This window comes from Cavia porcellus, unplaced genomic scaffold (genome assembly GCF_034190915.1).
Source record: "Cavia porcellus strain 051 isolate PalLab524CR breed Dunkin Hartley unplaced genomic scaffold, mCavPor4.1 scaffold_9, whole genome shotgun sequence".
NCBI classification, from domain to species: domain Eukaryota; kingdom Metazoa; phylum Chordata; class Mammalia; order Rodentia; family Caviidae; genus Cavia; species Cavia porcellus.
In genome coordinates this window covers 60,140,355-60,166,928 of record NW_026947492.1, presented here as the reverse complement: position 1 = coordinate 60,166,928, position 26,574 = coordinate 60,140,355, and the positions used below count along the sequence as shown (strand labels likewise).

Here is a 26,574-nt window from a genome sequence, read left to right as displayed (position 1 = left end):
GTGCTGCTAATAGAGTTTCTAAAGTACTTGTGTTCTATTATTTTGAGATTCTATGTCTGAAATAATCTATGACTCCCCAAATCTACATTCTTCATTGGCCAAGAATCTAAAAGCCCGTGTTAAGGCCTATTGTCTACCAGTCATGAACCTCAGTGTGCTTCTTTGGGGGAATAAGGAGGTGGCAAGAGTCCTTAAAATCCAAGACTTAAGGGTGGTCTGTTGGAATCTGCCCATACCCCCCTGGCACTTTCATGTTCCCACTGCAGCCCAGGCCACCTGTTTCAAGGTTCTGCAAGCCTTCCTCGTTCTCTTTGCCTTCCTCCTGCAGCCCCTGCCTCTAGACCCCTCCCAGCCAGTCTTGGAGCCCTTTTTGTCTTTCTCCATGACCCGTAGTCCAAGGCTGTGACTCTACCCTCTCTAAGGTTGTGCCCCTATTCTATCTCACAAATGGAAGGATTGAGGTCCAAAGAGTCAATGATGCCCCCAGAGGTTGGTGACTGTTGCACAAGCTAGGTCATAACCCTAATGGGCTGATCAGTCTTTTCCCTGATCTGGTCATGTGGAGCTTCCACATACACCAGGTCCTTTTTGTGATCTGCTTTAGGGTTTTCAAACTATACCCTATAGAACTCCAAGGGCATCATCACAAAGAAAATGAGGAGCACCTCTGAGCAGAGTTAAGACCCTTCCACCCCCACACATACTTCAGTCAGAGTAACTCTGCTTTTCTGTGTTCTTGTATACCCGTCTTTCAATCTTTTTTTTTTGTACTAGTTTCAGACCATACACATTCTAAGCAAATATTTTGCCATTGAGCTACAATTTCAGCCCCCTGTCTCAATCTTTAGAACAGGATTGAAACTGGGGAAAGGATTCTGTTACTCAAAACCAGCGAATCTAGTCCAGTACCTCCATGTAACCGAGAAAAATACTGCCGCTAAGGAAGACACTTGAGAAGTAGCTGATCTGGTCCAGGAGGCACCCTGCGAGTTTTCTCAGTGTGTGAGTCAAGCTGCAGTGGCCAGCAGGGAGGGAGTACACACACGGTATCCGTGCCGTACTGGCCCAACTCTGCTACTTAATAATTGAAATCTGTAAAATTGCTGTAACTATGACATCTGCATCTTGGAGTTTTTTGTAATAATGCAATAAAGCAAAATGTGGAGGTACAGGGTTCAGGGTCCCAGATACAGGCTCAGTACACAGAAGTACTTGTTTTTAGTCCCTCTCTTTGATCAGGCCAACTCTTTAGAAAAGAAAAAGGAAAAACTGATTTTTCTACTAATAGTCTTCTTAAATGCTTATCTTTTTGAAAAGTTTTAAAAATTTTTTCAAATTTATTTTTAATTGACAAGTAAAAATTGAACATGTTTATGGTGTAGCAAATGTGGTTTTGATATACACATATATTGTGGAATGGCTAAATCAAGCTATTTAATTATGGATTACTTCACATACTTATAATTTAAGTATCATTTAAATTGAAAACACTTAAAATGTACTCTCTTAGCAACTTTCAAGTATACAACATCTTGTTAGTAGCTGTAGTCACCATGATGCAAAATAGGTCCCTTGAATTTATCCCTTCTGTCTAAAGTTTTGTGTCCCTTGATGAACATCTCCTCAATCCTCTCTCCCCAGAGGCCTAGGACTCACTGTTCTACTCTCTGCTTCCCTGATTTCTGCCTTCTCAGACTTCACATAGAAATGCAATGATGTGGTATTTGCTTTTCTGTGTCTGGATTATTTCATTTAATAATATGCTCCAGGTTTATGCTATCACAAATGACAGATTTTCTTTCTTTTTACATTCCTATGAACACTGTGCAGGGGCTTCTGTCATAGTTTATGAATGGACGTGTGCTCCCCACCCCAACCTCATGCCCTCATAGGTGGGCTTTGGAGAGGTGATTATGTTGTCGAGTAGTTCCCTTAGAAATGGCTCGCCAATCAAAAGTATTTCAAAGCCGTCTTTCCTCAAACAAAAAATTGGACAAGACAAGCCAAAAATGTTGCCAAAAAAAGTTTATTTTAAAACTGAGAGATGAAGGGATAAGGGAAGAACTAGCTCAGTACTGCGAATTTGGTCTGAACAAATAGACAGATAAACACAAAATTAAAATTGCATTCTGTGCCTACACAGAGTGGGCTACCTTGAGAAGTCACCGTAGTGTGCTCTTCATGGTAACTTGTCTGTGTTACGCTGTGCACATCTCACAGGAACCCATGAGAAATTTCATATATGGGTTCCTAGGAATTATCTGGCCCTGTCCTGGGATTTTGTAATTGACAAGTCCCACTTATTTCCCCAGCCAGCTTTGCCACATCCTACCTCCTGTATCAATTGGATACATGCAATTGGATACCTGTCCATAGATTACTTTAGTGATGAGTTTCTAGCTAACTGTGGTGCTGGGGAGTGAAGCCTGGTCAGAGGAGGTGGGTCACTGGTGACGTGGCCTTGAAGGGTCTAGCTCCCTCTCCTCCCTTGATCACTCTCTGCCTCCTGCTGCCCGTCTGTGCACTGTTTCTCCTCAGCCATGCCCCTCTGCCATGATTCTCTGCCTTGGAGCCAGCTGACTGTGGACTTAAACTTCTGCAAACTGTGAGTCAACATAAACCTTTCCTCCTTCAGGTTGCAGTTGTCAGCAACAAGAAAATAACTAAAACTCTCTTCTATGTCCTCTCTAGTGCGTGTTGTCCTTCCTTTTTTTTTTTTTTTTTTTTTTGTTCTTTAGTAACTGTTCTAATTAGAGTGAGTAATTGTGTTATTTATTTGCTTTTCTCTATCTTTCCTCCACAATACTCCAGCAAGAGTTTGAGGCAGCTTATACCAAACTCAGGATAATACTAGTGAAATAGTAGGAATTAGGCTAACATTTATTACCATCACTGTTCTAAGGTCTTTGTATGGATTATCTCATATAATCTTCTTAACCACCTATATAGCAGATGCAGTTATTACACAGTTACAAAGAAATTAAGCAACCAGGTCACATTGCTAGTAAATTATCGAGATGAGATTCATTCTCAGGAAAACCCATTGCAGGACCCATGCTAAATTAATTAATCAAGATTAAGGAGCAGGAAAAACAAATAAGAAAAAAATGTTAGTAGAATACATAGACTATCAAAATTAATTTTGTTTCGTGTGAGAAACTGAAAGTGCAAACAAGAACCAAAGCATACGATAGATGTTGTGAAATTGTTCAAAAGGAAAGGAGAAGGGGGAGGAAAGGAAAAGAAAAAAATTAAAAATAAGGATAAAATGGAAACAAAGCTTTGTAAATAAAGAGGAACGAGGGGAATGGGGAGAAAGAGAAACAAAGACATCATGTACAGGTACAAGTTTCCTATGAGGAATGTGACCATTATGTATATCTAAATTGTACCGATAAACTTAACTTAAAAAATTAATTTGGTTGGCATAGTTCAGCCATTCATTAGGTCTGAGCTTCTGATAATCTTGGGAAAAAGAGGAACAATCAATTGCATGATCTCACTGAATGAAGCTAGAAGTTTGTTTCATTCCTCACAGCAGCTCAGATCTCCAAACGCTCAGCTAAAACTCTCTGAACAGATAACCTGTCCTTGTGGCTGTTCCCTCTGGAAATGTGAGATACAAACCAAGAGTTCTATCAGAATCCACCCTGGCTCTGTGGGATTGGGAACCCAGCCCCAGGACAGTGCCCTTCAAGAACTCCAATCCCCAAGGACAGCTCGAGGATCCCCAGATGCCCAGCAGCCAGGAGGCCTTGTGTGTCATGTCCTGCAGGCTTGCAGTGGTCAGCACAGTCTCAAGACGGGAAGTTCTGGCAGCCCCCAGCCCAGGGCTGCTGACCTGGGCAAACCACAGTCCAGATGGGCCATACTATATTCAAAGCCCTGCTCTGAGCAGAAACACAGTATTTCCTGTTTCTGGAAGCTGCTATTAGTCAGCAGTCCTTAAAACAGATGAGGGAAAAGAACAGGAAACTATGAGAACGCAGGGGACGGGGGCCAGGGACAGTTATTTCTCCTGATACCACAGAATAAAGGTTCATTCCCGTAGTCAGATCCTAGACCTCTAAGCTCTGGCTCGAGCCCACCTGTTGCCCCAGTTACTGCCCTGGCAAACAGAATACTTATTTTAGTCATTTTGGTGTCTCCACTGCCAGCCCCCAGTGACCAACTCTTTCCCAGTACCATACAGTTACTCATACTATGCCTGTGCTTCAAATCACTTCTCCCTTCCTGTCTTCTGCAAACCTCAGCCTCACTCCTCCCAGCATGCCTTCCCCACCCCTGGGTGCCTGCAGATCTGTTCCTTCCCTCCTGTCTTCAAATCCCTTGCTCTCTTTTAGGGTCCAAGACAGAGAACCTGGGTTTGAAAGTCTCTTGGTCAGTAACTCCCCAGCGGTATTTCTGCTAGGGGCCTTAGTTTCCTCTTCTATACATGCAGTGACAGTGCCTGTACCAGACAGACTGTTGTGAAAATTGAATGATGTGGGGGATGTGAGAGGGAAGTGTCAACCTTATAGGGACACACAGTAGGGAGCGGATAACAGTGCAGTTGTGTTTATGTTTACCTGGGATCAAGGAACTCAACAAGATTCTTCTTGTCTCTCAAGGGCCAGCTTGACACTTCCTGATCAGAAAGACCCTCCTCCATCCCTCCTGGCAGAGCTCCCATGCTAGCACCCTCTCCCTCAACTGCCCAGGCCCCCGCAGGCCCCTCAGGCCCCTGCGATGCCTCTCCCTGACCTCCGAGTGGGGCTGGGACTAAGGAAGGGCCAAGGAGACTCCCTAATGCTCTTTTAAGGCAGCAGGGTCAGAGAAATATGTGAGTCACACAAAGAATTCTAAATTTTCTAGTAAGCACACCTGAAAGTAAAAAGTTTTAATTATTTTACTCAGTATAGCTAAAATATTCTAATTTGGCCATAAAATAAATATAAAAAATTAATAATAGTTTCCATTTCTTATAGTTAAGTCTTCAGAATGCAAGGTATATTTTGCACTTGCAATATATGTCAGTTGGTGGCAGCCACCCGCCTCAGGTGTTGTGGCACTGTAGTGTAAATGAGTGATTTTGCCCCAGCTGAGCTAGTCACGGAGGTTTCAACAGAGAACAAGATAGAGTCAGTGGGATTGCTGCTCTTGCAGAGCTCAGGGTCCAGCAGGGAAGACAGACATGGAGTAAGGATTGACTCAGACTTAAATACATACAAAGTGATTTCTTTATGTTCTCCAAAAATCAATCTAATTTCCACTCTGAGTGCCCATCCTATCAGATCATCCCGGAACTCAATTTCTGCATTTCTCACCAAGGTGAAGCAAAAGCCCTGAGATCTTACCTAGTGTCCAGGTGATAGGGTTGCCTTACCTCCATCCAAACGTCATTATCATCAACTCTCTCTGGACTCCATGGTAATGCCCACCTGTCACGCTACATGGTGTTCCTTAGCATACTTGGAGCAGAGATGTCTTGTTGTGGTTGAGAACATGGAACCCCTGCCTTATTAAGAGGGCCTATAGCTTGCTTCTGTAGACGTGACCTGCTTCCTGCACCCTATCTCAGAAAGCACTTGGCTCCCCACAGCTTATGGAACCCACAGGTTACTCAGTGCCTACCCTCTCCTGCTTTCCAATTTTCAGTTGTAAAAAGGGTAACATTCTCTTCCCCTCACTCCTGAAACACCCAAGAGAATCTTCTTAGCAGATTCAAGCTTTGGAAGTAGAAACTAGGAAAGAAAACCTCTCAGAGTTAGCACTTTCTGCCCCGCCACAAACCTCTCCTGAGTCCAGGAGATCCAAGCATGATCCCTGCTGCAATGAAGGAAGAGAAGAGAAGAGAAAAAGAGAAAGAGAAAGACAGAGAGAGAGAGAGAGAGAGAGAGAGAGAGAGAGAGAGAGAGAGAGAGAGAGAGAGAGAGAGGAGAAAGAGAGAGGAGAAAGAAAGAGAAAGAGAAAGAGAAAGGGAAAGAGAAAAAGAAAAAGAAAGAGAAAGAAAGAGAAAAGCCCACAAGAGGGAAACCCACAGGAATGAATATTTGAATGAACTGCCCTGCTGGGACAGGTCAGGCTTTGGGCCAACACAGGGATGGAGGCAGAAGATCTGGAATAGGAGATGCACACAGAGGAGGCCAAGGAGCTTCTGAAATGTGAAGAAACCCAGCATTTGCATCACAAGTCTCCCCCCACCAAAACGAGATGGGATGAGAAAAATGCGTCAGACCCTGACAGGGTAAGGACAAGGGGACCTCAAAGAAGCAACATAGATGGCAAAAGATCAGACCAGGGGAGCCCAGGGAGGCTCTCCAGACCAATGGATGGTATCCAGCATCCTGGACCAGCTTCCAGTTACGAGGAACTGACTTCCTCCCAAGGCAGCCTGTTCTAAACAGTTCTTTACACCGGGTTACAGCTTCTTCCACTGAGTGTGTTCTTGTAACTCTGACCTGCATAGAAAAAATAATGAAAGCAAGGCTAGGATAGCCCAGTGGTACAGACCTGGATCTAATCCCTAGCACTGGAAAACACACACACACACACACACACACACATGCACGCATGCACACACGCAGAGTAATGAAATAAGACTCCAGTCCATCACTCATATTCAAATGACCCTGCATCAGTAACAACTTCTCCAAACCTAACTTCCTCATCTAAAAACTGTGCACATAATAGCCCCTGCTTCCCAGGGTTTTGTGTAAGAGGAAGGCAGGTAGGCCAGCCTGGGCACCTACTGTCCTGGTTACTGCCTTCGTCCAGGGTGAACCAACCAATAGGAGTCCTGTAGTCTGGGTTCTATCTTAGCTGAGTTGCTTAGCAGTTGTGTGAATTGAAGTTAGTTACTTCATCTCTCTGTGCCTCAGTTTTGTAGTATGAAAATAAAAAAAAAAGGATGAGTTATGCATTCATTGATTCAACAGTATAAGTCCAGGGAGCAAGCGCTTAGTGGGCATTAAACAATCTTTTTTTTTCTTTGTCACTATACATTTGCAATAGGTAATGCATACATTTATTGAGTCCTTTTCATCATTCCCCTCCCCTTCTCCCCCCCTCTCTACATTCCTTTCCTATTGTAAACCGTCCACACCTCTGTTTCCTATCATTCGTCTTTTATTTTGCTCTTTAAATTATTTATACTTTGGCTTTCTTATATAAGACAAACCATTCAATATTTAACCTTCTGTGTTTGATTTTTTTCCACTTAGCAGTATTTTTCCACGGTGCATCGTTCTCCTACATATGATTGAGATGTATCCATCTATGTGGCAGAATAATGCTCCACTGTGGATATAAAGCACATTTTCTTTGTCCACCCCTAAAACACATTTTCTTTGTCCAGCCATATAGGCTGTCTCCAAGACTTAGCTATTTATTGTGAGATGTGTTGCTATAAACCTGAGTATACCTGTATCATTGTAATATGATGTCTTTAACTCTTTCAGGAAGATACCCAGAAGAGATACAGCTGGGTTGACTAGAATTTCTACTTTTACTTTTAAAAAACCTATCCATACTGATTTCCATATGGTTATATTAGTTTACATGTCCAACCAAACTGTAGGCGAGTTTATTTTTCCCTATAACTTCATGAACATTTCCTGGTTTTTGCTTTTTGTTTTTTGAGTTCATAATGATGGCTATTCTTTCTAGACTAAAATACACTCTCAGTATTGCCTTGACTTCCATTTTTCTAATACTCAAAAGTCCTGAATATTTTTCATGTATTTATTGGCCATTTGAACTTCTGAGAAGTGTCTATTCATTTTAACTGTTCACTTTTTGGTTGAATCTTTTTTGAGAGGTGTCTACTTTTTTTTAGTTCTTTGCATATTCTGATATTAATCTGTTTGAAGAATAGTTGGCAAAAATTTTACCCATTCTGTAGGCTGTCATTTCACTCCTTTTTGTTTCCTTTGCTGAGCAGAAATTTATATAATATGATCCTATTTGTTCATTTTTGGTGTTGTTTCTTGTACAATTGGGGTTATGTTGAGGAAGTATTTGCCTATGCCATGTCTTCAAGAGTTTTACATATTTACCTTCCAGAAAATTCAGTGTTTCTGGTTTAACATCTAAGTCTTTGATACCACCTTTTATTACTTCTTCCCTTCTTCCTGACATGCAGAAAATGTTGATCATGCCCACACAGGCAAGTCCTCTCTTCCCCAGACCTTCCGTTGGGAGCCATGTGGAAGCTGTACTTACCTGGGTGAAGGGATCCATTCCACTGTCCCTGGGCATCTTCATACTCTGGGCCCAGAGAAGGACACCCCCTCTGGGTGTGACCTGACTTCCTGGAGGAGGGAGGGACTGTTGTTTCTTACCTTCTCCCAACTTCCTGTCCTAGCAGACAGTAAAGAACAGGACAGGTTTGGAGAATCATACCACCCCACCTTTCGGAAGGCACAGTTCACTCACTGGAAGTTCCTACTCCTGGTAGCCCTCCAGATGATGACTGTCATGAGTAACATAATGGTTAAAGATAGAGGCATACGAGCCATGATATTGTTGAGGTTGATGTTGACGGTGATGGTAAAAGTGGTAAAGATGTTGTCAATGTGACAAGGACATTAATGATGATGGGAGTGATGGAATAGGTGATGGATGGAGGCACTAATAATGACATGGATGATGATTTAGGAAATATTATTGGTGACAGTGAGGATAATGGTGATTAGATTATGAGTTGATAGTATTTCTAGTGACACTGGTGGTGTGGGTGGCAGTGGTGATGGAGATGAGCTTGGTCATAGAAATATTAGTGAAAACACATGTAGCAATAATGGCCATGCTACACACAGTGATATGATACTGATTTTGAAGGTCTGAGTAACAATGATAACGATAATGATAGTGCTGGTGGTGGTAATCAAGATTAAGACAATGATAATCATTATATCATAAAGGTATCATAATGATACCTTTATTCATCATGAATAAACTGGTCACTTACTCAGGATATTTGTGATGTAACAGGGATGATATTTAACAATAGGAATAATAATTACAAAGATGGTAATGGTGGTTATTTGAGTGGTAACATTGGTAATTATTAGGATGTTAATGATTGTGATGATAAAGTTTAATCACAGAAATTTTATTCCCTCTTTCAAAACTCCCTGTTGAATACCTTTAGGCCAAGGACCAGTAGAAAATTTGCTGGGCCCCATTATCCCTCCTGTGGTGACAAAATTTCCATCCTTCATGTCTCCTCCCAGAGTTCCCTTACCCAGCCCACAGCCATCTCTCAGTAGGACCTCTGGTATTCAGCTAATTACCCTGGAGTGTGTATCTCTCCAGGTTGAGGATTCTCCCTCTGAACAGAGCCCTGGGAAATCCTCAAAGAAGCAAGATAACCCAACCCAGATGGCACTAGACCTGACTGTGATCCAGTTCATTAAAGGTAAGTGGCCTTGTGCCAGGATTGAAGAAGGCAGGCCAGAGGCACCATCAAGGTTATACAAGATTCAGCCCCTTCTTGCTTTCCTTGATTATAATAAGCTCCTCAAGGCATCATACACTCCTGTGAATTTTTGCCCCTGCAGTCCTCTCTGTCTGAAACATTTTTAATGTCACCTATCAAATCTGTCCTCATCACTTCTGTTAGTTTTTTGTTGCTATGAGAAAATACCTGAGGAAAAAAACTTACAGGAATAAAAACTTATTCTGATTCATGGTCTCAGAGGTTTCAGTCCATTGTTGCCCAGTTTTATTGCTTTAGGCTTATGTGGCAGGCAGCGGTGGTAGAAGAAGGCTGCTTACCTCATGGTAGCTGGAAAGGAGATAAGGAGAGAGGAGAGGCAAGAGAGAGCCAGAGACAGAAGTAGAGAGGCCAGGGATATGATATATGTATTTTGTAAAACCATAGTCCCAGTTACTTGCTTCATCCAGCTCAGCCCCATCTCCTAATAGCCCGTTTGCTATGAACCAATCAATGGAAGCCATCAATAATGTTAACATCTTCATGATATGCCCTACTGGGATCAAACTCTCCACATAGGAGCCTTCGGGGAACACTGCATATTTAAGCCACAATGTCCCTGTAGGTCAAGGGCAAAATCCAGTCTCTTTCACCATGCCTAGCTCTCCCAGCTATCAGAGCTGCTTCCCTCCATCCTCTTGCTGCTTTCCCTTCCAGATTCTATAGCCACTCTAATCTGTGCCATGTGCTTGTCCAGCCCTTCCTCCAAATGGTAAGCTCCTAAAGGTCACGGCCTATGCCCTTCCCCGCCTACCCACCACTGGTCCTGAAAACAAAGGCCTTCAGGAACTATTTGTTAAGTTTCCAGGCTGTGGCATGGATGAAGGGAGCTCTGAGCTTTTGTTCTGGGTCCTTGCTCCTCTTTGGGCCTCAGTCTCCCCAGTATAGTTTCTCAATATAGTGAAAGGTAGACTGAAAAGTAGAAGATTCTTGCAGCTCTGATCCTGAGACTGAACTAGTCAGGAACCCGAGTCCTCCTTGTGCCCAAATCCCAATCCCATGAACATTCATTGAGTGTCAGGCTCCTGAAGAACACTGAACAGCACATCAAAAGACAGCGTACTGAGGCCTGGGCCACATCGACTGGTGTACATGCCTGTAGAGTTACTTTACTTTGCTGACCTGCATGTCCTCCTCTGAAAGATTGAACCAGTAATGCTTGTTCTGCCACTTCCAAGATATGAGAGTAAAATAGTATGATATATAGAAAGTCCCTGTATACTATTTAAACAGCTGTACTTCTGTAAAGTTCATTTATTTCCATGATCTTCCCACACTACTGTTCTCATTGTGACCACACCCTGGGAAAGTAAGTAGAGCCACCTCTGCCGCAGGAGGGTGCTTAATCTCTCACTGAGGACTTTTGCAACAGGAAGGAACTGGCCCCAGTTCTTGGAAGAGGTTTTTAAGACTTAATACTGCAGTACCAGTAGTACAGTGCCCCGTGTTCCAGCATCCCCAGGAAGTAAAGCCTGGACTCCATGGGGTCATGCCTGGAGCGGGGGACTAGTCTTGCTAACTTAGGTTACCCCAGCTGCTGGAAGTCTCGGCACAATGCACCAGAGAGAGCTTATTAATCACTGCTTTGGCTCCTGCCTAGAGAGATGCTGGAATTGGTTGCTGAAACTGAATCCTAGAGTGGGTGTTCCAGGTTACTGACAGTTTCAGCTTCTGTAGGTTCCTCCCAGAGACCAACGCAGGGCTGACCAAGGGTCCTGTAGCTGGTTGAACATCTGGCCTCTAGGCTTCTCCTGAACTTCAGAGGAGGCCTGGCTTTGACCTTCATGGAACCATGGGGAGAGGCTCAGGCTCCTGACTCACAGAGCCCTAAATTGAGGGAGGACCTATTCTATTTGAGGGATGCCTGGCCTCTGAGATGAGTTATGAGGAAGATATAATTGCTGAGTTGCCTGATAGGCAGACATCATACTGGGCTGAGGAAAGCCTTGTTTTATGGGAAGACTTGCTTGTGAGCTGGAAGCAAGCCTTGGAATTACCCTTTAGGTAGCACCATCTAAACAAATTGCATAGCCCTGCCCTCCAGGAATTTTCCATCTGTCCTAAAGAAGGCCACGGATGCCAAGGAGAGGTGGAGGAGGGGCACACAGTGCACTGCAGCGATTCCTGCAGCAGGAGGGAGCCCTCTGAAGTCAGGCTGCCAGGGAGGACAAGGCTGGAGAGGGAGGCAGGGGACATGGCAGGGGAATGAGTAAGAGTCAGCAGACCCGAGGGACCCCTGGACTAGCCCTTGCCTCTCGGGATGAACTTAGGCACATCCCTACCCTCTCCAGGCCCCACTTACGATGAAGACATTCATACTACTTGGGCAAAGCTAGAGTAAAATCCCCTGGCTTACATGAGGAATCAAGGGAGCAGGAAACTGCAGTACTACGTGAAGTGAGGGCCAGGACCACACTTCAAAATTCCAAATTCCAAAATTCCAAATTCTGGCAGGGTGCATGGTGTACATGGCAAGGGATTAGGGACAGGAGGCAGGCTTGGAACACAAAGAAGGGGGAATTCCACAGCCCTGTGCCTCATCTGCCCTACCTAGCCCATTTGTCTGTATTTCCTGGCTCTTAAGAAAACAGCTCCTGGGCTGGCTAAGCCCAGGGTTCTAGACAACTAGCTGGTCCAGCCATGCTCTAAGGACAGACAGAGCTCATTCCCAATGGGAGAGATCCTGGTCCTGCCACTGTAGAGGTGTGACCTTCTGGCCCAGAGTACCCCATTGTCCACCTCTCCTCTCAGCCCTGACTGGCAAATGGTTTGCTTCTTCTAGGAAAGTTTTCGCCCTCTCCACCACAACTGTCACTTCAGTCCTACCTGCTCCAGGCAGAAGCACAGCTATCCTCTGATGACAGTGGAGTGAGGTTCACACAGGTCAGGACAGACATGCCCTTGTATATGCCTGCGCTGTCCCTGAGGGCACTGAGGCCCAGAGCGAAGAGACTCATCCATCATTGTGCGCCCCTCAGTGCAGCAGGTTCAGTTCTCCTTCCCTCTGTCTATCTCTCCAAAGCCCCCCATTCTGTAGGTCCTATCTCTGCTCCACCTCCAGGCACCCAGCACCAAGTCTTCTCAGCTGACACCTCTCTGGAGCCCTTAGATTCTGTCTCAGAAATTTTGACATTTGATTATGTAAATCTATTATAATCTATATAATTATAATTATAATTATAATCTATATATCCAGTCATTTATTCCTTCATTCCACAAATATTTATTGAGTACTTACAATGCTGCAGGCTCCATAGATTCAGCAATTAACACAGAAAAATTAAATAAACCTTGCTCTAAAATTTTAAAAAGTGGAGTACTGTGCATGGTGCCACATGCCTGTAATCTCAGCACTTTGGAGGCTGAGGCAGAAGGATTTCTGGGAGTTTGAGACCAGTCTGGGGCTACAAAGTATGTTCAAGACCTGGCTGAACTGCACAGAAAGAATCTGCCTCGAAAGAGAAAAAAGAAAAAAAGAACAAGTAAAACAGGTGTAGTAATCTAAATCAATAAAATTGGTAGTTTGATAGGTGCATTGCTCTGGGAAAAATAAAAACTAGGAATGGGGAAATCAGGGTAGGGTTGCAAGGCTGGGTCAAGGGCTTAGGAGGTCCCAGGACTGTGCTGGCTTAGAAAGAGTTACAAGACAGAGCAAGAAAGACTTAGTGTGGGGGAAAGAGGGGCATGATGAGTAGAACTGAAAGAATGAAATGAGACAGGATGGGATGAATGAAACAGAATTAGAAGGGATGGCATGAAATAGAACCATGTGGAAGTGGACAGAACTGAATGGAAATAAACACATTGAATAAAATGCAATCTAATTCAAAGATGGAAAGGAGTCAAATGGGATGGGATAGAACTGGGTATAGTAGAATTGAATGGGATGGGATGGGATGGGATGGGATGAGATGCGATGGGATGGGATGGGAAGGGAAGGGATGGGATGGGAAGGGAAGGGATGGGATGGGATGGAAGGAACAGAACAGGGCAGAATGGGCAGACATGGAGGCTGTGGCTGGCCTGCCCACTCCAATCTCTGACTTCCTCTCCACTTGTCCAACAGCCTTCCCCAGGGTGCTGCTGCGAACCCTGCGCCATCCCATCTTCTTGCTGGTGGTCCTGTCTCAGGTGTGCATGTCATCCATGGTGGCAGGCATGGCCACCTTCCTGCCTAAGTTCCTGGAGCGCCAGTTCTCTGTCACAGCCTCCTTTGCCAACATGCTCATCGGTGGGCTCACCATCCCCATGGCCATTGTGGGCATTGTGGTGGGGGGCATCCTCATCAAGCGCCTCCACCTAGGCCCCATGCGTTGCGGAGTTCTTTGCCTGCTTGGATTGTTGTTGGCTCTGGTGGTCGGCCTCCCTCTCTTCTTCCTTGGCTGCTCAGCCCACCACATTGCAGGCATCAATCTGCAGCCTGAGTGAGTATGTGTTGGGGAAGGGTGCGTGGGCAGGGTGGGCAGTGGTCCTGGGCAGAAGCCAAGACAGTGGGTACCCCTGCCACACTCAGCTTCCTTGTGTCACCCTCTCCTGGCTCACTAGGAGCCAGGGACATTGTCTCTGGAATGCTCTAGTTTTTGCACCTCTAGAAGGCACAGATGAACTTCTTGAAGCCTATGGAGGATTAGAGGCAAAGGAAGAGCAAAAGCACCTGTGGGTCGTACCTCCAGAGTCCTTGCCCTCTGTGCCCAGCTGAAGTGGGTCAGAGGCCACATGGTAGGAAACAGGACCCAGCTCAGCCAGAGGAAGGTTTTTGCTCCCAAGCAGAGGTTAAACCTGCCCAGAAGAGAACAAGCACCAACCCAGGAGAGCAGCCGAGGTGGGAAAGAGGCTGAGCAGGGGCTGGGCGGCCCCTTCACAGAGGCTGCGGAGGAGAGTTAGGCAAGAGACAGGGCAGACTGGAGTCATCTGAGATTCTTGGCTCCTAGACACTGACAGCTAGCATTCTGTTGTTCCATGACCCAAACATTCCAGAATTCTTGATCCTTTTCTCTGAAGCAATGCTATGACTCCACACTTGTACAAAGATTCCTGATTCTTTCTTTCCTGCCCTTGCCCAAAAAAAAAAAAAAGACTCTCGCCCCTTGGGAGCCTTCTAGAGAAGTTGTTGAAAGTTCCATCCCTGCCTCTTCCCCAAAATGATCTCATTTTTCCTGAAAATGACTCCAGGCTTATGGTGGCCTAACACACTGCTAGAATTTCCCCCCTTTCCCTCTCCCACCTACTCTGGGCATCCCCTCCACCTTGCTCAGGCTTCCTCCTCTGGGGCTCCTTCTGCTCCTTCTCCTTCTGCTCAGGGCCCAGGTCCCTCATGTCTCACCCTTACAATCTCCTCTACTCCTGCCTCCTTCCCCTCCCTACCTCCCCTGTCCCTGTTCCTTTTCTGGAACAGGGAGGCAACTTGGCCACCTGCAGCTATGCCCTTCGGAAAGCCCTAGCCTTTGGAGGGATGCAGGTCCTTTCAATGATTTTTAAAGTAAAAATTAAATGGATATTTTATCACAATTTTTTCAACTAAATGGGAAAAGTTAGCGCACTTCTCCTGCCCATCTCTTCTTCTCCTTCTCATTCCTTGACCTTTGACAGCTCAATTTTGTTCTCATCTACATTCCTGCAATTAACTCATCAGGCTCTGGGTTCTAATTCATTGAAGAAGTTTGTGGGAACTAATTGAGATGATCAAAAATACCCTCATCTTTCTGTACAGCTCATGACACAGATAGCAAATGAAGAGTCATATGTACCCAACCCCAGGCCATCACTTCCCCTATTATATCCTTTTAAGTCTCCTTGTACCCATTTTTCAAAAGCAGCCAAGCTTCCTGTGGTCAAGGAGAAAGGAGGGACTGAGGAAGAGCTCTCACCAGCTCTTACACATGTGATCTTCCAGCTGCTGTCAGAAGTTTCCAGAAAGTGCCTCTCTTCTGGCAGCTTCCTCTGGCACAGATTTCTAATGGGTGTGCAGCTCAGGCAGTGTCTGCCTGTGCCTCTTCCCATGGAAGACTCATCAAGACCAAGTTGGAAGCAGGAGCACTGTCTGGCTGGGGTGGGTAGAAGGAGAGGGCTGCACTGATGATCTTGATGATCTTTGTCCACATTCAGAGGGGAGATGGGTTCCCCTGCCTAGGCAGGGAGGGGCTCACCTCTGCCACATGCACCCTGCCCTGCCCCAAGCTTTCTAACACCGTCTCAGCAGTGTTCCTCTCCCAGCGTCCCTGGCTCCTGCCAATCCTGTGCAGAGAATTGAGCATATACCAAGCTTGCCAGGCCCCGAGTCAGCTAACATTTCTGCCATGTGCCCATCCCAAGACCAAGAGGAGAGTCCCTTACTTCCCCTATTAGCCCCTCCCATGTGGCCCCTGGCACCCTGTGACCCTGCACCAGCCTCTCTGGGTCTCTTCATCCTGGCAGGTGTGCTGGGCTTCCCCTCGACATAGACTGTGTCCCAGGGGCCACCTTCATGCCCTCTCCCAGGGTGATCTGCCCTCTCCAACTCAGCCTCTCCTGCCTCTGTCCACCCCTATCTTGCCCTGGCCCAGTGGGCAGGAGCACCCTAGGATTTGAGAGCGGCCCTCCGGAGGGACAGGATGGACTAGACACAGTGAGCAGGATAGTAGGTAGGGCCGAGAGGCTGGGAGACCATAGGAGAGCAATGGGGAGAAAGGCATCCCAGCCTTGCCAACAGTTAGAGAAACTGAGGCCCAGAGGGAGGCAGGAGCAGGTTGAAGATCCCACATATGGTCAGGTCCACTGGATGAATTCCCCACACATGGCTGGACTGTTCTGAGAAGAGAAAGCACCCCAACTCCTGAAAAGAAAGACCACTTCATCCGACACCGAGCTCCCGGTGTTGAGTTCCCTACACAAGAGCCACCAGGGAGCGGGGACATTTGTAGAAGCAGCTCAAAGGTGTGTAGGATCTAGGGCTAGCAGGGGCTCTGGCCATGTCCCAGACTCCCCACTTCAGTGTCAGGTGCCTCCGGAGCTTCAGCCCATCTGCCTGCTCACACTGCCCCATGGGGTGTGGGCCAGGCCCCAGGCTGCCAGCCTGGGGGAGGACAGCCAGGCCAACACTGCTGCCTTCTCTTTCACCAGCACCCAGCCCAGAGCGGAGCTGTTTCCAGGTTGCATGGCACCCTGCTCCTGCCCAGTCGATGGCTTTAACCCAGTCTGCGACACTGACGCCCTTGTGGAGTACATCACACCCTGCCACGCTGGCTGCACGGCCCAGATGGTCCGGGCAGATCTGGATACAAGCAAGGTGAGGGGGGCTTGTGGCACGGCCTCTGCCTCATGGGGCTCACACAGAGCGCACTGCTGCTCATCACACCGATCTCATTCCCCCACTGTGAGGCCCCTACGGGCTGAGTCCTTTGGCCGTAGGATCTCAGCCCCCACCAGTGGCTGGCACAGAAGAAGGGCTGAGGGAAGCTTTGTCAACTACTGCCTGGCTTGTGCCAGCCTCCTCACTGCTCCGTCTCCTATCACGCACTCTGCTTGGCTTCTTCCACGCTAATGTGATGGGAGCACAACTGTGATCCCGTCACGCCCCTCCTTAAAACCCAGCCATGGCTTCTCTGCAGATGAAGTCTTCACTCTTGCCCTGGTGTTCAGGGCCCTTCCTTGTTTGGGCCCACCTATCCATCCATTAATCCTCATGCTACTTCTCTAACAAGATTTTTGCAATTACTTGAGACCCTGTGTGTGTGTAGGTGAATACACACAGGTGTCTTTTTAAATCTTTGCATATACTGCTCCCTCTACTTAGAAATCACTTTGTGTCCAGGTCTTAATTTGCCCACTCATCTTAAAAGATCTGGAAAAATTCTGCTTGAGGGCTTGTGGGATTTCTGGGACCCTCCTTGAAGACTTCTGGGACCCTCAGGGTGGGCTGCCTACTTTCATCCACATCTCTACCCACAGAGACCACTTCTGCCCTGGTCCTTCTACAAGTGATTTCCTCTTGCAGCTTTCTACACATATTTCTGGCAGTCAGAGCTGGCTCCCCTCTCTGGGCCCAGGCTGACAATGAAAGCTTATTGAGGGACTAGTGTCCTACATGCACCAACAGAAGGAAGAACTCAGACAGAGACAGGGCAGAGGGCCAGGGAGCGAGAGAGAAATAAGCATGAAGTGAGACAGACCCATAGAATTCAAGACAGGCGGAGGCTCTGGGAGACTTTAAGTAGTAACTCTTATTCTATCCATTGTACAGATGGGAAATAAAGGCCCAGGAAAGGATTAAGCAATGCCCAGTCTTCATACCATAGCTAGGACTGAGCCAAGGTTCTAAGTGGCAGAGAATACAGCTCAGTAGTGGAGCATTTGCCACCACTGGTGGAATGAGGCCCTAGCTTCAATCTCCAGCACCATGTAATAAAAAATAATACCCTTGAGGCTCTGGCCCAGCCCAGCCACCCTTTGGATCAGCTGCACAGGTCTGGATTGGGGTAGCATCCAAAGCAGAGGGCATCTGAGACCGAGTCAGCACTCAGGGACCTGTAGGCTGCCCCAGAACTGTGTCCTGCCCGTGTGCCTCCTCGGGCTGCCCTTGGTCATCCTTCCACAGGGGTGGGTTGACCCATGCCCAGCACAGGTGTGCTCAGCAACAGAAGGAGAGATGTGGCAGGATCTCAGGCTCTCTAGGTGGGGCTGACTACCCTGGGAGAGAGATGCAGGGGCAGCAGGAGAGACTGGAGGCCACCGTGGGAAGAACTTGCCACCACGGGAAATAGATGCCCATGAGTGAACAATCAGAAAGATCCTGGAGAGGAAAGCCTCCAGCCTAGTGCTGTCCCAGCACCTTTCCCTTGAGCCCAGGATCAGTAGCAGGGGCCTCCTGACCTAGAAGTATTTTTCCACTACCTGTCCCTCTGCCACATCTCCAGGTCACTTAGTCAACAAGCCAAGGCCCCCAAGCCACTTGTCCTGCAGTGTGCGTTGAACTGGTGTGTATCTGGCTCACGCAGCCACATGGCAGCTCAGCTCCATTGCGCACGTCAGCTCTACAGGGCAATGCAGAGAGTGTCCGGCTGCCAAAGCCTCAGGAGAGGGTCTCCTCTCCTTCCTCTCCACCCTCTTCCGACTTCTCTTGTCCCGTCCTCTCCTCTCCTCTCCCCTCCTTTATTTCTCCTCTCCTTCCCCCTCCCTCTTTCTCCTTTCTTCCTTTGATCTCCCACCTAAATCACTTGAAATCAAAATCCCTTTACTCATCCTCCAGCCCACAATGGGGCTCTTCACGCATCTCCCCATCCAATCTGTCCTCCAAGCCATTGCCAGAGCACAAGTACACAGGAGCACTAGGATTTATTTCTGCCAGGCTTAAAATCTCAAATCCCTCCCAAGGTCCCCAGGCTCCACTTCAGGCCTTCTCACTCTGGAAAGTTTCTGAGGCTCCCATGAGTGGAGGTGACAAGCCCAGTGGGCTCCAGCTGCCCTAGGGCCACCTGGAGAGAAGATGAAACCAATCCCTGGCTCCATGTGAAGCACAGTGGCTGCAGTGCACAGGTCTCTTTGAACAGATGAGTAAAACCCAGGCTCCTGGCTTGGCTTTGCTCCTGACTGATGCCTGAGGGCACAGCAGCTGGACTTCTTAAAGAATCTTTGGCTGGAGATTTTCCCTGCCACCAGTGACTCTGAAGCGTGCAATCAAGTACACCGAGGATATCTCTTTGCCACGGATGTGTCCTGTCTAGAGGTGGTGCTCTTCCAGGTCTCTCTACCTTTTTGCTCTGCCTCTCTCCCCGTCATGACCGGAGGCTGATCTCAGCCCAGGCTGCGCAGGGCAACCTGTCTAGGGCCCTCCTCATGCCACCTTCACTCAGTTCCACCTCAGCTGGCTACGGGCCATGAGGAGCCTTCTCCTGCCACAGGCGCCTAGCAGCTGCCTCTTTGGAGGCTCTTGAGATTCACATTCCCCATTTTCCTTCCCAGGTTTTCTATAGCAACTGCAGCTGTGTGGCTGGGGGAGGCCCTGTGCCCGCTGGCTCCTGTGACTCAGCCTGCAGCCACCTGGTGCTGCCCTTCATCCTCCTGGTCAGCCTGGGAGTGGCACTGGCCAGTGTCTCCCACACACCCAGCTTCATGCTCATCCTAAGGTGAAAGCAGGGGCAGGGTGGGCAAGCCCCAAGAGGCCCTTGGCCATAGCCAGGACATACCAAGGCAGGGTTGGACGAAGGGGCACCCAAGTATCCTTGGCCCTCCCTCCCTTGACTTCTTCCCCCTGGAAATCTTCTGAGGTGGTTTTCTCTACATCTTGTAAACAAGAAGACAGAGGCTCAGGAAGGCCAGGAGCTGGCCCCGGTTGTATAGCAAGTGCCACATAAAAAGGACTGGTGCTCCAGCCAGAGCCCAGGCTCTCAGTCCATCCCCACACTTACCGCCCTGTCCTGTTCTCCCCAAGTGAGGCCATCCTACAGTAAGGAGAGGGTGAGCTCCTCCGCCCCACCTGGAAAGGCTGAGCCACAGAGGTCCATCCAGGGAACAAACGGTACCCATGTGGCCCCCAGCCTGCAGGCTCTTCAAGGCAATAGCACCTAGGAAGTGCTCACTGAGCACCCGGCCCATACTGGGTACTGCTTCTTGGTATAAGATCTTCCTGGCCCTTGGTTTAACAAATTTTTGCCCATGTCCAAGTCCAAAGTCAGGATCTCCTGGGATAGAGGTGAGATAAGACCTCTGAGTAAGATAATTCCAGTCTGCTGGGTTTATTTTACTCACCATCTACTTCCTAGAAAATTAGAAGGGAATGGAGCCCCTGGGAGTATTAGATGTGGGAATCTATGAAACAGGCTGACATGAGAGAGATCAGATGACAGAGAGAGCTGAGAATGTAGACTGTGGGCAGAATGAATCCCAGGTATGCCTCCAAGAGCCATGGGACCTTATCCAAGTCATTGAGCCTGTCTAGGTGTCAGTTTGCTTATCTGTGAAATGGGTCTAATAGTCTACCTCCCAGAAAGGCAGAAGTGGTAGAGTTACTCAATGTAGAGTTACTGAGTCCACAGGAAGTGCTCCTTAAGCACTTGCCACTATGTCACAGTGGCAGAGAAGCTGGAGCAGGTAGCTGACTATCCCATCTCCAGGTGCTGCCAAGTATAGGAGAAAGAAGAGAATTTGGTGGGGCCAGGGAGCAGGGAAACAAGGATGGTATCTGTGGCGGGAAGCAGGGCAGGCGGATGTGTGCACAGCACCTTGATAACTGGTTAGTGGGTGTGGACTCTGCGAGTTGAGAAGAGATGGAGTACAGGGCCTGAGCCCCTCAGCTGGACCCTCAGACATGGACAGTGGCAGAGAAGGGTGTGGGGAGAGTCCATGCTGCTCTCGGTCCTCATGTCCCTGTGTCCCTGCTTTTAAGGGGAGTGAAGAAAGAAGACAAGCCTTTGGCTGTGGGCATCCAGTTCATGCTCCTGAGAGTGCTGGGTAAAGAGCCTGGTTGGGCCCTATGTGGTGGTGATGGGGGTCCAGCTGCCCGCTGTGCACCAGACCGAGGCCTGAGCGGATCCTGGTCCCTGACCTGGGGCTAAGGTGTGGGGCAGCAGGTGTCTGGAGGTGGCTGTGTAAGTAGACTCTACGCCACCTGATAGGAGGGAGGCTCCCTCCGGTGCATGGTAAGGGGCTGGCTGAGGCCACATTCCTGAGCCAAGAGACTTCCTGTGGCCTGGGCCCCTTGAGGGCTTGCAGAGAGGCTGGGGGTCTCCCGGCCTTGCTGTCCCCTGAGCACCTCCTCTCTCAGCCTGGATGCCAAGCCCCGTGATCTACGGCAGTGCCATTGACACCACCTGCGTGTACTGGGCCTTGAGTTGTGGGCGTCGAGCCGTCTGCCGCTACTATGACCTTGACCGGCTGCGAAAACGGTGAGATCCCAGCAGGGGCTGTGGGAAGGGTGCTGAGAACTCTCAGGACGCCAGGCGGGGCGCCGGTGGGGAAGCGTTTGAGTGCACCTGCTCGGTGACAGGTGCTGTTTCCAGTGCTGAGCTCACCAGCCCGGTGAGCTGGACAGTTCTGCACTGAGGAAGGGAAGCGAAAGTAGCAGCTCGAGGTCACCCACAGCTAACGGTCCACACAGCTGGGCCTTGTCTGCAAGCTCTCTGAAGACATTGTGGACTTGAGGCCCTGAGGAGATTGGGGAGCAGCTCAGCTGTAAGACTGACTAGAGCCTGAGAGAAAGCCCTAACTGCCCAGGGCTCAGTTTTCCCATCTGTACATTGGGGAACTTAAAAGAATCTGAAGTTTTAGAGGCTGTGGACCTGGGATGGATACAGGGAGGACTTGCTAGAAGGGCCAGGCATAGGGAACAGGTCACTTCCTGTTCTGAAGGACACAGTTCCCATGGGCTAGCGCTGCTGGCAGCAGGAGGGGGACTTCCTAGAAGAGAAAAAAGTCAAAGGGCCTTAGTGAGTTAAGCAAACAGGAGAGGGGACTCCTGTGTTCCTTGTGGAAGATGGGACTATCCCAAGAGGCTTGGAAATAGACAGAGCCAGTCCAGTCATATCACAGTCAAAGACAGGGAACAGGTTTCTGTCCCTGCCCTTGGATCCTTCTGCAGAGCTTCCAGTCTCTTCTTTCAGGGAAGGACCCCAAAAAGGGTCAGTGACCCCCAAACTCAAAGTGTCTACCTGTACAAAGAATAACGTCTACTGACTACTGGCTGCCCACCCAAGGACATCCAGGCCCTGGATCTGTGGTCCTCACTCCAAGGTCCTTGTTCTTCCTCAGGTTTATTGGCCTCCAGTTCTTCTTCCAAATTGGTTCACTCGTATGCTTTGCCTTGGTTTTGGCTGTCCTGAGGCAGCAGAACAAAGAGGAGGAGACCAAGGAGGCTGTGTCCAGCCCTGGCGCACAGCAACAATTGCTAATGTCAGGGTCAGATAAGAAGCCAAAGGACTCCAGCGTGTGAGCTCTCCTGGGACCCACCCTGGCCAAGAGCAGCAGCCACAGTGGTACTTCTTCAGTCGCTTGCCCAAGATTGTCAGGAACACTGTGTCCCAGGTCTGGCCCACCACTAAATTGTGAGTGATTTCATGCAAGCTACTGGCTCTGTCTGAGCCTTCGTTTTCTAATCAGAACCAAGAACTTATTTGGGAGTTTGTGGTATTAACCACTTCTGAAGCAAAAGCATCTTCCCAAGTCCTCCCCCAGCAGCCAGCTGTCCCCAAATCAAGCTTCCTCTGCTGGGAGGACTGCATATGGTCACCTGAGGCCCTAAGACAGAGAAATCGACCAAAGTAGACCAGGCTGTCCCAACACCACACAGTTCTGCTCTGCCTCGCACTCGCAGCACCCTCCCTGAGTCTCAGTCCCCTCCTCTGTCAGGTGGGGCTGGACTCTTTCATCTGTGACCAGCCCAGTGGTTAGGAGACACGGGTCTCCTCCAATCCTCAAGAACTGTCCCTTTGGCGCCCCCTAGAGGCTGATCCCAAAGCTGATTTTTAATTAAGGGGATCCCCACAAGAAAAAAGGAGCTGGCTTCCCACTCAGGACCTTCCACCTTGGCAAAACCCGGGGCTGGAAGGTTGGCGTGGATCTTTGCCTGAAGGGGAGTCTTCCTCTCAAACTCAGGAAGTCCCAGCTCTGGGAGACACGGTTTGAGGGTAAACTCCAACCCCTGCCTTAGTGGCCCTGGAGGAGCAGACTCAGCTGAACACTTGGTCATCTTCCAACTTCAGAGCCCAAACATAATTACTATCTCTGCATTGTCAGAATCTCACACCTTTGACAAGGGGTCCCGGAAGTATCTGTGACTTTTGTGAATAGAATCCTAGTTTCCTCTTTTCTTTCCCAGTGCCTAAGTCCCTGTCATTAGTCCTGGGGAGTTAATGTTCAATGCCATGAGGCTCAAGTTAGTGGTAACCTCTGGTCCTCTGCCTGATTCATTGACTCGATAGACCATGTCTTGTTTTCTGCAGTCTTGTCTGTCCTGTTTATTCCCCAGGGCTAGGAGGGTGTCTCCTGTTTGCTCTCAGTCCTATCTGGTGCCACCTGTACACCCCACCTATTGCCTGTATCTTGGGAGGCGCCACCCTGGGAGCTATTGCTGATGGCACCTTGTGTGCCCAGTCCTGCTGGCTGAGGACACTCATGGCTCTTGGCCTCTGGGCAGCTCCCAATGTCAGAGCTCTGGGGCTTCCCCTTGTGAAAGATGAAGGAAGTATAGAAGGTCTAATTCCTATCTTATTCTGCTGCTTAACTGTAAATGTTTAACAAATATCTGAGCCTGTATTTATCAGTGTGAGGAATTTCAAAGTCTCCTCCAACAAGATGAGGCTTCAGTAGGCTTATATTCCTTCTCCTCCCCCCTGTTGCCCAGGTTTTGCAGATATAATTTGGAATTATAGATACAGCTTATTATTAAATTTGTTCTCGTATAATGTCTCTTCTATTACAAAAATCCCTTCTTATAAACTGCATTAGAGGTTTGCAACAACCACATTATTTCCAGTTATTTAGATTTAAATTTTACTGGGTTCATTGCTCACCATTATTTCTGGTATATTGCATCCTTCCCTCGCTTTATATTCTGGTCTAATTTTCATTTGGCTGGGTTGCTTCCTCAAGTTATGGTTTCAAAAATGGAAGGAGATCATAAGGTTAGGTCCTCACCTTTCCAAATTGTCTTTTACATTTTATAGAAGAAATGATGAGTGACTTGCCTAAGACCACACAGAAAATAAATAATGGAGCCAAGGTTGAGTCCAGATCTCATAGGAACCACAGCTAATACCACTTGAGGAAGACCTCTTTAAGGAAAGGAATACAAAAGTTTGGATTCAGGTTGAGTATCTTTATCCAAAATGCTTGAAATCAGAAGTGTTTTGGAGTTTTTTTTCCCAGATTTTAAAATACATGCATATATGAGATATCTTAGGGATGGGTCCCTAAACACAAAACAGTTATATTTCATATGTATCTGTACATTTTAGTGGGCTTGTGTTTTGACAAAAGTCCGTCACATGAGATCAGATACGGAATTTTCCACTGACAGTATTGTGTTGGTACTCAGAAAGTTTCAAATTTTGGAACACTTCAGATTTTAGCTTCCCGATGTTCAACCAGTATACAATTAGGTGAGAAAGTGAATATTTACCTAGAAGCAGACAAAAGGAAAAAATACAACACACAATCCAAGAAGATAACATATTTTTTTTACTAACTGATGCAGTTAGTTTTTTTAAAAAAAGACTTTTTTTCCCATGATGATTAAAAGAATTTTCTACTCAATGAAGAGCCTACAGAATTTACATCTGTGAAGTTGCTGCCTCCTCCCTGTGCTCCGGGAGTTGGGTGGAGATGGTGTTAAATCTCCCTGCTAGATCCTCAAGCCGTAGTGAAGTCCAGCAGTGACAAGTGCTGACATCCTGATGCCTGGCCTGAGTTCCTGTTGCTAGTAACACAGGCTGGGGCCCCTCAAGAACTAGGAGCCAGGAGCCAGGATTGGCAATGCCTGGAACAGGCAAAGGGGATCCTGTGACAGCCACATTAGGAATCTGATTAAAGACACAGATGCTTCATTTAAAGTTTTAATTTAAAGGCCACACACCCGGGGATATAGCTCAGTGGTTCAGTGCCTGCCTGGCAAGTGCAAGGTCCTGAGTTTGATTCCCGGTACCATAAAATACCACATACATACAAACATATACAACTGGGCATACAATTTTAGAGGTTAAGGGCTCACCAAAGTCCAGGTGTTGACTGCCTAAAAATCCATGATCCCAGATCAAAAACCTTCTGTGAAGGGAAAAGACCAGAAAGATGGAGATAATTTCAGCTTAGACCTTGAGTTTGCCACTTATTCACAGCATGGCCCCGAGCAAGCGGCTTGACTCCTCTGGACACTGTTTCTTCACTCTGACGTGAGGCCGGTCAGGCCTGTGCCCCGTCTCCCACAGGTTGTGCAGACTGATAAGACTCATAGAACTGTTCTGGCTCATAGGACAGCACTTGATGATCAGGAGTTGTAAGTTTCCTTCCCTTCTCCTGTCGCTGAAGGAATTTAACAAGCACATGGAGTAGGGGGTGGGAAGGGACAAGAAAGGGGGGAAGTGGAAAACAGCACCTTTCCCTGCCCTGTCCACAGCGCCACTGTCCCCTAATCTATCCTCCACTGTCAGCCAGGGCTCAGCTGGCCTGCCTTATCTCTCCCTACAGCCAGCTTGGGACAGCTTTTCTCCACCAGATTTACATTTTTATTGATTTTCTTTCTCCCTTCCAGAGCAGTTCCTTTCTTCTGTTTCCCCCTCGCCTATAAAATGGGCTCACCTCAGGGTGAAGCAGTTCTGAGGCTAGGTGAGAAGTGATGACTCAAAGACAGATTCATTTCCCACTCCTTCATTCTTTCATTCACTCATCCAGCCAATATATCCTACATGTCTGCTCCGTGCCCAGTGCTGGCACTGCTGGGGACACAGCCATGTGTCAGACACAGCCTGCTTTCAGATTTCTCATGTAAACAGACTCACTGACAAGTAGAAACACAAGCACAAGTAGTCACTCGGTAAAGGGAACAAGAGGAAACCAGGAGCTCTTCCTGGGGCCAGCTGGAAAGACTTCCTGGCAGGGGGAATAGCAGAACTATTAAAGATTAGGTAGGGCTTCCCCAGGTGGGGAAGAAGGTACCAGGCAAGGGTGAGAACAGGATGAGCAAAGAGAGATAGCATGGGATGTCCCAGATGTGACGACAAGAGCATCTGTGTGTGCAGCACATTCAAGAGACAGAGGGGACTAAGCCTTGAGTTCTGACTAAAGGCTTTGGATGCTTTCTTGAGGGCAAAGAGAAGCCCTTGAAGCACTGATTGATGGGTTATTCCATTGACTGGTTATTTTAAGCAGGTAGTGACATGACAAGATTTGTGATTTAGAAAGGCAGGTGGCTGCACCATGGGGGCCTTGAGTGGTAGAGAGAATCTAGAAGCTAGTAGCTCATGCAGGAGGCAGGAGCAATAATCAGGAGGAGCAGGAGCCCTTGAACCAGGTCAGGAATGGCATCCTAGAAGTGGAACATCTCAGCTGAGTCTTGAAAGATGAGTAGTAGGAACATACTTGGTGGAGAAGTTGGGAAGGATGTCCAGCCTAAAGAAATGGCAGAGATAAAGGCT

The 26,574-nt window shown here is 47.8% G+C and overlaps 1 protein-coding gene across 4 annotated transcripts in view; it reads left to right on the top strand.

Annotated features, from left to right (window-relative positions):
* Slco2b1 (solute carrier organic anion transporter family member 2B1) overlaps nt 1-23,850 on the top strand; it is a 49,999-nt gene extending 26,149 nt beyond the window's left edge. For all 4 annotated transcript variants that reach the window (XM_003463394.4, XM_013145288.3, XM_013145289.3 and 1 more), the window contains 7 exons: nt 9,298-9,400; nt 13,545-13,902; nt 16,577-16,742; nt 19,415-19,578; nt 20,838-20,902; nt 21,216-21,336; nt 22,199-23,850. In XM_003463394.4, the coding sequence (XP_003463442.2) occupies nt 9,298-9,400; nt 13,545-13,902; nt 16,577-16,742; nt 19,415-19,578; nt 20,838-20,902; nt 21,216-21,336; nt 22,199-22,379 (1,158 nt within the window). In that variant the 3' untranslated portion in view covers nt 22,380-23,850. The remainder of the gene's footprint in view (nt 1-9,297; nt 9,401-13,544; nt 13,903-16,576; nt 16,743-19,414; nt 19,579-20,837; nt 20,903-21,215; nt 21,337-22,198) is intronic.
* The last annotated feature ends 2,724 nt before the right edge of the window (nt 23,851-26,574 follow it).